General features: G+C 41.5%; 1 protein-coding gene across 10 annotated transcripts in view; it reads right to left on the bottom strand.

The window, feature by feature from the left end:
• Positions 1 to 17056, bottom strand: part of KALRN (kalirin RhoGEF kinase) — a 459310-nt gene that overhangs the window by 183300 nt on the left and 258954 nt on the right. For all 10 annotated transcript variants that reach the window (XM_021400221.1, XM_021400222.1, XM_021400212.1 and 7 more), the window contains exon 11: positions 3964 to 4155. In XM_021400221.1, the coding sequence (XP_021255896.1) occupies positions 3964 to 4155 (192 nt within the window). The remainder of the gene's footprint in view (positions 1 to 3963; positions 4156 to 17056) is intronic.

Raw genomic sequence — 17056 nt, 5'->3', positions numbered from 1 at the left:
TGACATGAAATGAGCAGTGATTCATGTCTGTTGGGGTACAAAAAACCCCCACAATTCTCACTTTAATTGCTCATGGGATGTCTAGGTTTAAATTTAACTCAGTACTGCATATTGCCCTGAAGAATTTATAGAAAGGAAGATTCCAGAAAGACACATTTATTTGGAAGGAGGGCTTCTCAAAAATGGGAAAAGTGGAAAGTTTCCCAGATGCTTGGAATGCTGGTTGTCACACGTGGAGATGCAGAGGTAGGCAGAGGACAGGGGAAAGTGTGAGAAGTTCACATATGGGAACTACAGTGTCAGAAGTGTAATTCATCTGTGCTAGGAAGCCATGTTTGCTGCAGGAAGATATTTAGAATATTTCCATAAAGACCATGTCAGTAAGACTGATTTTTTCTACTTAACTCTCCCTTTCACCAGTTCTGTCTCAGTAGATTAATACATCAAGAAATAATGAGAATTTGGGAAACTTAGATGAAAAATACAGCTAGTCTGTAGTTTCTTGCATTTTTGCCAAAAAACACTAAACCAACTGTTTATTCATTTCCAAGGACATAAGAGAAACAGTTGCAAATCATTAAAGAAATGGTTTCTTTAAGAATTACAAATGTTGAAATGAATAATGATGGTTATTATTAAGTAAATAATAACGCCTTGCTGAATAATACCAAATGTCAGGTGTTAAACACACTAGCATGCCAACCAAACTGCTCTCTCCTGCCTCAGGACACTCCCAGGTGAAGGGTTTAGATGGTCAGAGTTCAGTATCAGGCCCAGTGCTGCAGGTAGGAGGGCAAGGTTAATCAGGGAGGCATGTGTTGGCAGTCCAACTGGAATGCCTGCTGGTGAAGCAGCAGCAATGGATCTCAGATGTTCCCCTCTTTTACTGCTGCAGCAAAAGGCTTTCTTGCCTTGACATCTGCTAGAATTTAAATCTGACTCCAAACTATTTCTTTAACTCAACTATAAAATGCCATTGACTCAAAGGTAATTTTGCTTAGCGAATCCTATCTTTAAAACTGGAATCTAATGCAATCTAGAATGTTATCTAATACAGCGGATTTATTTTTATGCAGTTTCAAAAATTGAGCACGGATGGTGCAGACCTGGCCTGTACAAGTGAATAGAGCAAGAACCTGCACACTGTCCAGCCCAGCCCTGCAGGCTGGGAGTTCTCACCATGGCTGAGAGCATCTCCTAGCCAGAGCCCAGGGAGAAATAAGTGAGTTAAACTGATGTGAAACAGAAAAAGAACATAATACTATCAGAGGCAAGGTGGAAAAGGAAGGATGTTTGTATTTCTTCATTTTTGAGGAATTCTACTGTTTTTCATGTTGAAGAATGACAATTACGTTGGTTAAACTGTCATTTTACAGTGTACATGAAGGTCCAAGCAAGGCCAAGCAATGAGTCATTTCTACAACAGCCAATCTATTTATTGCAAAAAAGATGAGCACAGATCCAAATATGTGCTAAGACTCTCATATCATAATGGTTTGCCCTTTCCACCAGGTCTCCCCAGCTGCCTTCAATGACTTCCCTGTGTCTATGTGGATCCCCTCAGTTGGCAGACAAATACTAAAACCACAGCAATCTCCTCACTTATTATTTCTGAGTAATTTTGAGGTATCGGACTGTGTGACTCTCACCAGTGCTTTCAAGATGCAGAAACGCATCTCTGAAGGAGGCAGGTAGTGACACACAACGATATGTGGTGAATATGCCAAAAGCCAGAGTGTTTGGCCTCCCCATGAGTGGAAGTAACACAGGGTTGAAGACGTGAAAACTTCCTTTCTCTTGCAGAACTACTGTGCATCCTCCGACACCAGAGGAGCTGCTGGAAAGTGCAATAACTTTTGCAGCCTCTTTGCATCCAACCCAACAGCTGTCAGCTGGCCTGGTGAATGCAGACCTCTGGGTCCAGCCTGACTTTGCTCATGTCCGACTTTTATGCCACAGCTCGCCCATCTGTCTCTCTGTAGTGAGAGATCTTAGGCGCCCAGAGGAGTCTGTTCACTCCAGAACTCCCTAAATGACTGTAAACACTTACTAGGCTTTCCAAAGAGGCATCACGATGTCCATCTGTCCCATGGGTGAACGACAGTGAGGCAGAGGTTTAGCGTTCACTCTCACTACCTAGTAAACACTACTGATGCTGTTACAAAAGACTGGATTTTTTAACAATTTAAAAAGTATTGGCATTTTTGTACATCCGCATTTTTAAACATCAGAACAGGGCTCATGGAAAAAGGTGAGTGCAGCTGGCTAGTTCCATTCTGGTTGAAGAGCAGTAGAGGTGAGTATACTGCACCGCAATCCAAAATCATATACAGAAGCTCTAGTTCCCAAACCCAAATAAGGCAACTCAGTACCAGTAATCGTCAGAAGAAATTTAAATGATAGAAAACATTGCATTAATAGCTTCCTGGAGTCATGTCTGTTTTAGTGTTACTAGTCACCAGCTGCATAGGTGAAGCAAGGTTAATCACAGTAGGAAACTGTTATGAAATAATTTGACTGAGGAAATAACTAATTAAGTTTCCCCTGTGGCAAACCAGTGTAGCTGCAAGCGTGTGAGCTACCCGGGAAACAATAGCACTATTCACAGGCTTAAAGTAACTAGTTTTTTTTTGGTACATTACAGAAGCAGGACAATCATTCTAAGATGCTACGAAAACGAAAACCTTCATGTATCAACAGCTGTAATAGGCATAGTGCTGCTTTCTTCCCCTCCACCAATCTATCACCACCAATCCATCATGTTTATACAATATTTTTGTTCTTAAGGATCACGGAACACTTAAATGGTATGAGTTTGCTGAGCAGAAATGCTGAACATATTAATGATGAACACTCTTCCTGACAAGAACAAGGAAAAGAAGAAGATTTTAGCAGCACTCCCAAATATACCCATTCTAGTGACACTGGTCATTCTCATGATCATTAATATGGGTATATTTGGGAGTGCTTCTAAAATTGGTCATTAGAATGACAGAAGGCATTGACATTAATGATACTGGTCATTAGAATGGGTATATATGGACTGGACACTTTAAGATATTATTCGAAACACAAGTATTATAAGAAACACAAGTATGTACACCCTCTATTTAAGGGGGCTGCCCAACACACTGAAGCCAGCTATATGCAACTCGTCTGTAACTTGTAAATCAACAAACAAAGGATAAAGCTTTCAGACTCTGAGAGCATCTTTCTGACTTAATGTACTGCTGCAAACAGATGCTACAGGGCACGAAAACAACCATTCTAACTAATTCCATCTCTCTCAGCAGAAAGCCTGTCTTTAAAAGTCACTCATCACTGAATGGTCTTTGGTCTGCAGAAAAATGTGAAGTATGCTTTAATTACATCCCCAGTGGCCTCCCATTTGATGGCCTGTCCACTGTATCTCTGGTGAGACGGCCTTATCTCTGGGTATTTTTCAATTACACTAAACTGCATTTATTCAGGTCCTCACTGATTCACTGTATTAGTATGTGGTAGTTTGCTCTTTACCCCCAATTTTGAAAAGTGAAATCTGTCTCATTAAAAAAATGTAAGACTTCCAGTAACACTTAATAATAATGGCTACACTCATTAACATTGCATTTAAATGGAATCTCTCTGAGGATACATATCGCACTGCAAGCGACTGCTGCAACATCAACTGATGTTCCTATAAGCATATTCTTGCTTTGTAACAATACATTCTAGTTGTGAATTAAGCACCATTTGATCTGTTATTCTGTCTTTTTATTTTAGTGTAATATACCGTTCATCTTTTTTTTCATTCGCATCTTGTTTTCTGTTTAAAACAGCTAATCATATGCATCAAGCAAACCACTTTAAGTCTGGCATGACGAAGACATGTTTTATGTCACCTGGGTTTTTAGTTTGTGCCCACAGTCAGCCTCCTGAAGCACAGTGCAAAACATACAAAAAAATCCCTCATGCACATCTTACCTCTTTCGTGTGGGTATGGAAGGAGACTGACATGTCCAAGAGAAGCTTCCTCTGTTCCACCCTCCGGACGAAGTCCTGAATCCGTACTTCCAGATGCCGGGCTGCTTTATAGATCTCTTCAGGGTCACATTCCCCAGTCTGAGCCAACTGCTCTGCAGCCTCTAAAAGCTTGTCTGCATTGGTGTACGTATTCTACCAGCAAACAAAGCAAGAAACAGAGTATGAGTAATACAACTGTGGCAAGTAAGCCCCTTACTTTCAAAGGCACGAGAGCAAGTGATTACTAGAGCTTTAAAACAATAGGAATAATTCCTACTGGTGTTGACATCTGTGGAAGGAGAATCTATAAAGCCACAGAGATTAATCCTTGAGTAGGTATGAAATAATTTCTTGTTTGAAACACACCACTCCAGCCCAGTCCTTCCAGGCACAGGATCAGGACTGTGCACTTGTTTATTTCCAAGTTCCCTGGAATTTCTCAAAGATAATGTAACGAAGCAAGGGGGTCTCACCTCCCCAGAAGCCAACAGTGTCTCACGTGACACTTGGCTACAAGCTCCTCGCAAAGGTCTCACAACAGCTATCACATTACAGCATGAAATCATCTTAGCCAGAGATACCTCAGCCTCAAAAAGCATTCACTTCCTTCAAGTTCCTTCTATGTTTTTCCACTTGTCTGTTGTTCTGCATTGTATTTTTAAATGGGGTAGGTCTGTTTGATTACCTTGCAGCTACACATGTGCAATGCTCAGATTGCTTTGAGGGATATCATTTCCAGTCTGCCTGAGCCACATACCTGCCCTCTATTGTGTGCGCTGGCAGCCTGGAAGGCCAACTATGTTCTGGGCTGCATTAAAAGAGGAGTGGCCAGCAGGGAGAGGGAGGTGGTGGTCCCCCTCTACTCGGCTCTTGTGAGGCCCCATCTGGAGTACTACGTCCAGGCCTGGGGGCCCCAGCACAAGAAAGACGTAGAGCTCTTGGAATGAGTTCAGAGGAGGGTGACTAAGATGATCAGAGGGCTGGAGCACCTCTCCTATGAGGAAAGGTTGAGGGAACTGGGCTTGTTTAGTTTGGAGAAGGCTCTGGGGAGACCTCATTGTGGCCTTCCAACACTTGAAGGGAGCATATAAACAGGAGGGGGAAACATTGTTCATGAGGGTGGATAGCGATAGGACAAGGGGGAATAGTTTTAAACTGAGACAGGGGAGATGTGGGTTAGATATTAGGAGGAATTTTTTCACAGAGGGTGGTGATACACTGGAACAAGTTGCACAAGGAGGTTGTGGATGCCCCATCCCTGGAGGTGTTCAAGGCCAGGCTGGACATGGCTCTGGGCAGCCTGGTCTAGTGGTTGGCAACCCTGCAGTCAGCATGGGGGTTGAAACTCGATGATCTTTGAGGTCCTTTTCAACCCAGGCCATTCTATGATTCTATGAATCTATGATTACATAATAATTTGAACACTTCACCATTTTCAATAGGTTTACCTCATAGCCACTGCCTTTGCAGTAAAAGACCTATCAACCCTAATTTACAGAGCAAAATGAAGAATGCAGAAGCCATGTGATGTACCCAAGACATGCTAGACTGGAGGAAGAGGTGAATTCTATTGCGTCAAACTCTCCCTTTCATGTTTCCAGAAAACACCACCAAATACACCCAAGCGTCTCATAAATAAATAACAGCAGAAGTATAACAAGAGCGCAGATCATCTTCATCTTCTCCATAGCCAGGTATTAAACATAGCTAGCTCTTGCTGTCACCAAAAAGCTTTCTTCACTCAAATGGAGGCCAATAGCTGTGTGGTGGTTAATACTTCAGGAGAGACAAAGATATCAGCTTAAGGGAGTTTCCAGTACTGGGTGGGATCTTCAGCAGCGCTCAGCCTTGCCCTCTGACTGCTTCCGCTGGGAATTTTAATCTCCCCTTCAACAGAAGCAGAATTTTAGCACTTTCCCTTTCAAAATCCTCCTGAGAGTTCTCCCCAATTTAAAAATGCATTAACTTGAAATTTATACTTAAAATAAATTTCAGAACTGTGGACACACATGTACTTCTGAGCATTAAAGGAAGACTTTCAAACATAAAAGCCATAAATCGAGTCATGTTGTTCTTACTGAGATAACACCTTGCTGGAGTCAATAGGTGTTACTCAAGAAAGTATTGAATACAGAAATGGAATGCTGGCCTCCAAGTGTTTAATGGGAAAAAATATTTCCAGTTATAAAAAGCAGAAAGAAAACAGCTCATTCACTGTTCATTTTCCCTGTTTCTGAGGGCTGACTATAAATACACGGTATTTGCATTTCTCCTTTTGGACTGTGAAGAACATATTCTAGACAGTTTTGTTACCAACAGTAAATTTTTATTCCCTGGCTTTTAGGTCACTGCTATAATGGCTAGGTTGTTAACAGTGGCAAAACTTTATGTTTTAATAACCACTTTTGGAAACCTCTTTAGCTGAGAATTTGCAAAAAAATTTCCATTTAATATAATCTGAGTTAGGGTCTAGTTTCGCTTAACAGCATCCTTTCTGAATGATCCTCTTCCAGTAATATTTGGAGCAAATGCCAAAGCTTGCACTATTTGTCAAAGTCTACTCTACTTTTGGCTTTTTCACACATTACCACTACAACACCTTAAACGTCAGTTCAGCTCCATAGGGAGAAGGCTGTCCCTTGCTTTTCTGTATAACATTTAGTTTTCTTTTAAACAAATTCACTCTTACTGCACAGATTTGAGAGACAAACATCTTTGTGGAAGCACTGTGTCTATCGATGATACCAGTGGCTCCTTTCCAACTCAGAATATTCTATGATTCTATGGAAACTTTTCTGTATTTATCTAGCACATACCACACTTATTTTCAACTCAGCTGAAAACTACTGAGTTTACTGACTCCAGCATGTGAGCTGGAGTGTGGTTAGCTCACTAATAAAATGATCAGATATAAGCGTCCTGGATGGTGAAAAGGGTGGGGGCAGAGCTCTAGATTTTTGGGAAAAATGAACACAATGCAGATTAGCCTCAAGGCTCTGGCCATGGTACACAGACACTAAATGATGCAGTGGTCCTGCAGTAGTTCCTTTGTATTACACAACGTTCTCCAAAGGCAAAGGGCATTTTCTACCAGGAAGCTGGCTGGATGTGGATGGAGATACATACTGTGTTTCTCCAGGGCGCTGCCAGGCACTGTTTACATATGGCAATGCATCTGCAAAGCATTCATACCTAATTTCGGCCAAGATTGCTACAGCCACTAACACTCTTGTTGTGGACAAGAAGCCTGAACACAGTTTGGCAAAATCTTTACCCACCTCCTTTCCTGTCTTTGTCCACTGAGTTCCCAGCTAAGTCTCTGGGTTTTAAAAACAGGTGCAGTTTATGCACTAATGACTTCATCCCTGCCCTTCTAGAATGAAGGCTTGGTGCTGAGAGAGTTCCAGCTCAGCGATGCAGATTCAAGAGGTTTAGATACACTTCAGATAAACAACCACATCTGGGAGTTAACCACAGTTGCCTTGACCTCCAGAGCTTGATGTACTCATGAAAGGACTGTCATCTACTGTCAGATGAGATATGAAGACAGAACATGCCAAATAAGCTGGAGGTTAGTTATTTGGTAAGAGCGTGCTCTATTTTTGTTCTGCTCATTTGCTTCAAGTGCACATAAATCATATCAGAAGTTGTTATGCATATCAAATATTTTAACATAAATTTATTTCTCTACAAGAGCTGTATTAAAACTACATTGAACCTGAGAGCCTCATCCTAGTTGGTAGGATAATCCTGCACTGCTTGCCTGCTTTGTGCTTTCATGTTTTCATCCTGAGCTCCCTGTGCTGCTAGACCTTCAGGTTTCAGAGTGGAAACAGTTATAGTATGTGATTTCGGAATTCATTTTAGATAGAACTGGGGAGCTTTAATCTCTCTTCTGTTTCTTGCAAATAAAGAAGAAATCAACTGTGGGAAATAAATAGACTAACAAAACACCATCACAATCCTGACCACAATTCAGAGGTGCTTGTCACCATCCAGGTCATTTACTTAAGATGGAAATGGAGACAAAAAATGGTGAAGGGCTCAAAACAGAATTCGAGAGACCTGTACTTCTGTTTGGTGCATACTGGAGAGCAAGTTGCAGTCCTACCCACAGCAACTACAGCATGATTCACATTCACAAAATGATCATTATGGATCTGATTCTGCATTTCTTCTATATCCTTATAAACTATTGTTATTCTTAAGTTTTGTCACTGCTATCAGATTCTCTGCTCAGGCCACTTTGTTAAAAGTTGCTCCAGTTTTCTGTTTAGGTTAAATGATGTCAGAGACAGGCTTTTGTTGGAGAATTATATCTTTAGTAATTTGATATTCTACAGCTAAACCGAGTGACCACTGTGAAGCATTCCTTTGATAAATAAATCTGGGTTTAGAGAAGCATCCATCTTCGTCAAAATCCCTACTCCCTCAAGAGGGCAAAGGCTAAGTGCATATGGTGATCTAATGTAAGATGTGATTTTATTCAGTTTGAGTTTCACATAATCAAATAAAGACATATGTTCTTCCTTGTCTTCTATTGCTCTAATTCAAAACAGACTTACCAGGAACCACAGTTACAGAAATTAAAGGCAGAATATCTCTCTGAGGTCGTGTAGCCACTTGCTTTATTGGTACAGGACTGTTTCCTACTGGACACTAGAATGGGTACTGTAGACCTTTTATCAGAACCACCCAGATTAATGAGGTTTCCATCATCAACTTTAGCAGACTGGTCTTTCCTTAAACATGGCAACTGACCTAAATCTTCTCTTATCATAACTCTACCCTAGTTCTTCTTGCACTGCCCTTCCTGAACTCTGAGTTCTTCAAGTACTAGAGCCTGTCATATTTTCTTTGGATAAACACCTAAGACCATCTCTACCTTTAAATGAGTGGATATTAATCAGGTGTTTTTAAATAGTTTACCAAACAAGTGTCTCAGTTAAGTTTATGAAAGCAAGCATGTACAAGTTTGTGTCCAGATATCAACATCTTTACAATTTCAACAAAATTACTGCTGTTCTCAGAACTGCAGCCTAATTGCCAACACGCTCGAGGAATGAGTCCGCCTAGAAGGCCACCTACACTTCAGCACAGCATAGAAACCCCCCACCTCCCTCCTTGCAGCTGTTGCAAAACTCTTCTGCTTCTTGTGTCATGTTGTGGGATCAAGGAGATTTGACACTGCTTTAAGTGATTTTTCTTCAAATGTTTTCTGGTTGAGCACCTGTACCTGCTGATCCATTGTTACTTTCCACACTGATACTTGAAGCTCAGCTCCTATCAGGAACAATTACAGATCATGGAAATGTGAAGTTTGCTTCCACTTTAGATAGCTAGGAGGCCAGATCTAATACCACATTGATGTTAATTGCTACTTTACTCCTCCAGTAGTTCTGTTCTTTCAAGAGATTATTTAAGCATAAGGGATTTTTCAGCATGAATGAGAAAGAAACTGTTCCCAGAAAGCGATGAGGTAAATATCACACCATCCTCACTAACCATCATGAAGAACCAGATATTTTTCCTTGTATTATTATTTTTTATTTACGATTTTCCCTGAGGGTACGCATACAAACTGAGATGAATTTACTGTTTGAATTCAAAGTAACAATCCTGACGCATTACATCAAATGCTGAAACATAGATAGAAGGTCTAAAAACTACCTTACACCTTTAAAGAAATAAATAAGATTAGAATTAACAGCTGGAAATATATCAGCCACAAGAATTCTTTTTTGTCCTATTTCATATTAAGGGCTTACTTTGGATTAAAAAAAGTGTTGCTTATGGTATATTTTAATCACATTAACTATTCATCCTAATCAGGCATGCAGTCACATATCAGGTATAGAAAGTTATTACCACAATCATACTAATGCATTCTGACGTGATCTCAACTATTACTCAATGAAATGCAAGTGAAGCACACAGCAAAACAGCGTTTTAAATGCCATCGAATATCAGGCATCATATCCAATCTTAGTAAGTATGCAAAGCCAGTGGTTATACCTCTCTTTGGCACTTTTTATAAAAAGGTTGTTTAGTTTTGTGCTGATAGGGACATGAAGAGGAAACACAATAGATAGGTTGGAAAATACCAATAAATATCGTTAGGAATATTTTTGTCTTTTCCTACTGATCTTCTGGGAGAACCATATCTGAACTGCATATTAAAGTGAGATGATGAAATACACCCTTTGCTGTTTCAATATTTTATGGATTGAAGGATGTACAAGAACGAGGGAAGATATCTGAAATCAACTATTATTGGCCAGGTTTTGCCTTAGCATTTGATCCTTGGTAATATCCAGAGGAACAGTTTGAACTCTTGTCTTTGAGAACATTGCTGCACAGGTGCAGGTACGTGGAAATGAGGAACCACAAGGACAGCAGAACAATGAAGGCAACGTAGCAAACATGACACTGTAAACTAGTTCTGGAATCAGACTGGTTTTAAGGCCAAAACCCAACAATATCTGATATTATTTAGCATTACGCAACACCATGAGGGAACCTGGAGAACAGTATTATCACTGTGATATGACTTAATAATTGAGTAATTAGGGGAACAGATGAATGAGAGCTGCTGAAGTGACCATAAAGTAACAGAGGCGTTGAAGCAGGCTCAACAGACGTGAGGAAAGCATTTTCTTCTGCAGAGATGAGAAGAAAGCATGAGAAGACAAACCGTCAGCAGCAAAACGTGGCGTTTTGAAAGCTATTCTGCTGATAAACAACATCAACATCAGAAAGCCCAAACCATTACTTGTATGTGATAGCAGCTTTAGCTGGAAAAAAACCCACGTGTTGCACTCAGAGGTGAGCAGCGAGCTGGGAGGGTACAGTGTTGCTTTCCACCCCAGCAGCTGAGCTCGTGCCTTTTGTGAGCCCTGCAGACATGAGTGCAATCACGACAGCTTAATCAAGCCCTGCCAGTCTTCTGAGCTGAAATAACTTCAGGCGTTCTGGGTTTAATATCGTGTTCACAATTTGGAGATTTCAAAGAAATGGCAACGACAGTATTAAATGGCTTTAGACTGTCAGCAGCTCTGGGAAAAGTCAGAACCAAATACAACTGGCAGCACTGCCGTCATGAAAACAGAGGCAGAAATAAAGCTTTGAGGGGACATGAATTCAGTAAACTGCCTGGCTTTGTTTCTAGCACCTTGGTTTTTATGAAACCTGCTTTAAATAAGACACCAAGGCATTTCCTCCCCCAGAGCCAGTGCCCGTATCTCAGCTGTGCCTCTCTTTGCATTGATGTAGAGATTGGTTGTAACATCTTTCCTGAGGCACACCTTGGGCAAGGTGGGGCTGTCTATAGAACACAATAATGCTTAACACGAGAAAATTTGGCAAAACTTTGTCTTGAATTCTCCAGAGTTTTCTGCTTACGAGTTCCTAAAGAGCCAAATATGGAGACCAGGCAGGCTGGACACAGCACAGTCTTTTACAGGCATCACCTAACAATTCTATTTTTTTGTTTTACTACTTATATCTGTTCGTAAGTGACAAACATATTACTACATACAACACAGGCTGCTGCAAAAAGGCACAAGAATTCATCCCAGGACCTGCAGCTTTGCAGCAAACTCTGTTTTTCCAGAAGTTAAAGGCTACCTCTGAAACAACAAACTATGTTTCTGAAGAACATGGACAGGAAAAACATGCAGAAGGATGTTCCACGGCCTTTCTGTGGGGTCACTGCACTGCTGCTGCCTCAGGAGGGATGCAGAGCTCAAATGAAAGTTTAACTGCTTCTTCTTTGTAACACAGGTTATCTCCTATCAGGCTGCACTGCATCAGTGGGAGAGGAGCCACATGCCAGCACTGCCTACATTCTCCCTAGACCCAGAAAGAAGCAGGGAGTCCATTGGTGATCCCCTGGATCCTTTCTGCTTGCCCAGGCAAATCTGGCTCATAGCAAAGGCTCGTTTAAAAACTGGTCTTTCCACCTGCAGGAAACCTCAGCTTCAGTTACCACTGATGGAACTTTTAACTTTGTGTTCTGGCTCAGAGTCCTTAGGAATGGGTCAGAGAGACAGTCCCTCTGGATTCAGAATCTCATGTCAACATTAATTCAGCTCTCCGTCATGGTTTACACATTTGAGTTTGTTTCTAATGAGTAGAAACCACTCTGAATCTTAGCAGGTTTGTAAACCTATTCTTCACCACTGTTATTTCCATGATGCAGATCGTCCATACAGCTTACCCATCAAATTAGTTCTTCAAAGGTGCTATGAAAGCAGAATGGACTAAGGGCTTTGTGTTCCCTTAAACTTTCAAAGATTAAAATCTTCTTTAACATCCAGTAAGATGTATTACATGTTTGTAATGAGGGAAAACAAAAGCAGCTTTCACTACCCTGGAGGAAATAAACTTTTTTTTCCCCCTAGACATTCATACATTCGTACACTTTAGAATAGTTTCAGACAGGGACTAACATTTTTCATGCTGATCAGAAGGAATTCATAAGGGGTGCATTTCAAAAATAGGTTCTACTGCGTGAAATTCAATTCAGGTTATCTATAATCAGAACAGAGATTTAGAAATACAGCATTTTTGATTTCTGACTCTAATTTGCAGGCCACACACGGTTTGAGCTAAATATATTTTAATAATGACTTACAATGAGAGATTTGGTGCAGAACTGTATCCCCACCAGAAATCTCAATGCTATAAAACTGTATTGATTTCTGGTATGTAGCAGATCTCCAGGAACACTGCAGCCATAGGAGATATTGCCTCTATAATCAACATCTGCCAATTTATTTTTACTATTAAAAATCCATCCAAATCCTGAAATCTTTCTAGCGTATTCTTTATTTAATGTTGCCAAACCATTCCCTCCCTCCATCCAATCCCCCTTCCTCTAAAAACCAAGCCCCCAGATGATGAGATTGGACATTATATGAGATAAAAATAAAGAACAGAGAGTTGTCTTTTGATCTCTCTTTGCCTGCTCTCCTGGTGCCCCAGTGTTGTGCCAGACCCCAGGGAGAAGGATTTGGGCACCCACTCCCATCCTGGATACCAAGCGGGGCCAAGCAGCAGCTCCCCCTCCCCTCGCCATTCCCAGTCCTGCATAATCTCCTTATTTCATGTCCATGTCCTAGCACACAAATCGGATTCTGCCCTGTGCTCTGATATGCCATCTCTTGTCCCACATTTACATGCTGCTGTAAGAAAACTAAATTTGCGATGGTTAAATGACCCAGTGACCCAGTTACCAGCCGCAGAGGGGAGCGCACATGCTGCTGAGCTGACTGACACTTCTGCACTGGCATGGCCACGCAGCCCCGGCTGTGCTGGGGGATTCCTCCTCTCCTGCTGGCAGTCATGGCATCACAGAATCATTTGAGTGGGAAAGGACCCTTAAAGGTCATCTGGTCCAACTTCCCTGGGATGAACAGGGATAACTACAGCTCAATCAGGTGCTCAGAGCCCCGTGCAGCCTGACCTTGGGTGTCTCCAGGGATGGGGCATCCACCACTCGTTCATGTGCTTCACTAAAATGATAAGAAATGAAATTGTACAAGACCTCTCTCCCCTCATAACATCTATTTCTAAGTCAATACGGTGAGCACTGCACCCCACTTCGGTGTGTGGGCATCGACAAACCCAAATTCTGTTCCTGGCCATGGGAAAAAACAACCACCAACAAGCTCTCAGGTTGACACATGTAACATGATGGCTGCGCTTTCAGCTCCCTGGTAGGAATGAGTCACAAACACCCTTTTATACTGTGCAGAGCTAATATCACACTGGGGGAGGCAAAAGCAGGCTCTGTTCTCCCTTCTCTGCTTAGCTCCAAATCGCACTCATGTCATGAGGAGTTACCTATGCTGCCTGGAAAAAACAACCTTGATGCACTGAACAAAACACTCTAATAATGTGGGCTGCTTGCTAATAGAGCATGCACTCATTGTTCTGCAGCACATACTGGTTTCTACTGTGTCAGCTGCATGCTAATGCAGGCAACCGTGCCAGGCAGACACGTGCCCACATCCACTGACAGGTCAGGAACAGCTCCCGTCTCCGTTTCTCTGGCTTTCCACAAATTCTGCAATTCCTCTCTCCCAACCAAGCTCCATTTGAAATGCAGTGACATGACAAGTTTGATTCTGCTTGCTTTTCTCATGTCAGTCTCAGAGGTTCCCTCCCTCCCTCAGCAAAGGCTGAGGCCTGAAAGGAGCCCGGGCTTTTGCATGTGGCTGTTCTCTGAAGAAGATCCTAAACAAAGACGCCCAAATGCCTCAAACCATATGCCATTTTCATAGAGACACAAACCAGTGCTTTCTTGGGGCTTGGCTACGCAAAGCCAGACCTTGCAGACTGTAGTTATGGAGGGAAATATTACTGGCTCAATTACACACACTGAACTAACAAGTGAATTATTTATATACACATTAGGATTTTTGTCCCTGGTCACACACGTTATTCTAAAGGCCTCTGTAAACCTACCAATGTCACCTTACTTCTATACAGGAGAAACTGAGATTTGAACTTTATTGCAGGGCAAAAAATTTTACCAATAGGTTTATATGCAATAGAATGTTGGGAAAATATCAAGATAAAACATTTGGAATGGTCCCATAATGCAAATGTTGTTTTTAGACAACTTGAATGCTTGATATGAGAAATAAGAGAACATTAAAGATTTAATAAGTAAATTTTTAAATTACTTTAATAAGTACACTAGGTGGTACGAGCCCATTAGTACCGTCAAGTTTTTTTGTAAGCATGACTCTGAAGGATTTGTGACTTTGGAGAGTTGTACAACAAGCTCCTTTTAGCAAGAAAGGCACAGTAGGGGACAGCCCAGCTGATGCTTGTTGATGAATTAACAGAATGCCCAGAGAGGCAGTGGAGTCACCATTTCAACATTTAGATGCGGTGCATAGTGACATGGCTTATGGGGCAGTTTCTCTGTAACTTGCACTCTAAATCTTGTGATCCATTAGTCCTGGTTAGCCTCTTTGCAGAATATTTGCACGGTGATAATGAACACCTACCACCTGGCCTTAAAAATTACTTTGAATTACTGAATTCAAATCTCTTTGATATTGTCTTAACCTAAATGAAATTTCCTTTACCAAATACCTGCAAAGCATCATGCTTGTGGTGAGCCACAGCTGCTGAGGCTAATGCTATGCCATTTCTCTCTAAGACACGACTGGCTGGCCCACACGGTGTCACCTTGAATCCCCCCCTCTATTAATGGCTACAAGAAATGGATCTGAGAGTACTAGTCCACCTTCATTATAAATGAGACTTGGACATTGCTGCAATTAATCTTCCCGAATCAATAGGTAGAGTTTGATAGCCCACTGGCCTGCCAATAAGAAGAGCACGTGGGAGAATTGTCAGAGGGGATCCAGAGCCTTCAGGTGACACTGGTTTTCACCAGCGTACACAGTTCAGTCAGATCAGCAGTAGTTCATGAAGTGTGTGCACTTCAGAGAAATTTCCAGTAGTACACAGCTTTTGTTTCAGCTGTATGCTTATTCAGTTGAGACATCAGTAAAACACCAAATGTATCATTAGTATTTATGTTATATAATGCATCAGCGTTATTTTTTTCCATTGTTATCTTAAAGAAATGTATGGTCCTGAGCAAACAAATTCCAGAATTCTTCAGGAAATTTTGGCTTTCTTTTCTGATTCCAAGTGAGATGAATTCAAAACCTCAGAACACCCCACACAGCTGAATTTCAATTTTCTAGAACTTCTAGAACTAAAAAATACATATTTCTTAAATAGCTTCATTGTTCTGCCAGTCTGCCATGGGAACAGCAGCTTGCCTTTACAGGCAAACAAAAGGAACACATTTTAAAGACACAAGAATAAACCTACCCAAATAAATCAGCCATAGGAAGTTCGCTCCTGGCAACTGTCAAAAATGGATTGTTACCAGTCCTCAAGATTGTGCAGGCAGTTTAAAGAAAAGATCCACTTGTCAGGTGATTTTTGAAGAGAATAAATAAGAAATAAAATAATCTCTAGCTTGAGGAGCAATATGCTGCGATGCAAATTCAGAGCTGTGCCATACTAAGAACAGCTCTCAAGCGATTGCCAGGAAGATCTCTGTGCCACTACAAGGTTCTCTAAACACAGTTCCCCCTTATCAATAGACTGTGAAGCACCAGTAGCCACCCATTCAATTGCACTATCCCAGCCCTGAGTCACCAGGACCCGCTGGACTTCATGCAGAAAGTTACGCTATTGCTTCCTTGATGAACCATCTGGCCCTCTAACTAAGCTGTCAGAAGTTTTGAGATCCACATGTCCCCACCCAGATAACCCCCCCAAACAACCTGTCCACAGGCCGGGTTGGCAGCCTGCCGCCAGCCACAAGACACCACAAGTTCTGGAGCCCAGCGCTCCCGCTCCACGTACTGCGGTGTCATCTGCTGCCAGCGGGCACTTTGTCCTCTTTGTGCAGAAATGAATATATTTGCATAAATGGAGCGAGCAGGAAACTGCACGTTACAGCTTCAGAACTCGTTAATGACCGTGCAAAGGACGATGAAAAAGATATATACGGGGCTGACTTTTTGTTGCCTGCCTCAGTGTTTTGCTTTTTAGCATAACATTTGGCACTATCAGAACCACAGTTACACTACTAACTTTAAACACAGTTCTTAATAAATTTGCCTGCCTTCTCCTGTCTCAGCCTAATATTCGATCCTACATTTTATTTTGGCCACCCAACTCAAAGGGAGAAACCCAGTATCTCTGGTGAGGTATTCCACCCAACAACCAGGTAGGTCACAAAATTAAAAAAAAATAAAATAAAAGTGATAATAATAATAAACCCACTCTGAGACAGTGTTCCCTAAGTGCTCATTATCAGCCTGGGCTCCTAATTTATGCCTAGCTGGTTTACATTAGTACTGAACTTGATGCCAAACTTTAGAACAATGACATCCAACAGAGCTGGAATTTGTAAGGGAAAGCACTAGGTTTTTATCCTGAAGGCCAAACAAGTAGCTGTCTGCAGTTCAGCGTTGGCCTGACTATTCCATTACCTCACTTAGTTTTAAAG

This window comes from Numida meleagris, chromosome 5 (genome assembly GCF_002078875.1).
Source record: "Numida meleagris isolate 19003 breed g44 Domestic line chromosome 5, NumMel1.0, whole genome shotgun sequence".
Lineage (NCBI taxonomy): Eukaryota > Metazoa > Chordata > Aves > Galliformes > Numididae > Numida > Numida meleagris.
Note: the sequence above shows the minus strand (reverse complement) of the source record. Positions and strands in the feature narration are given on the sequence as shown.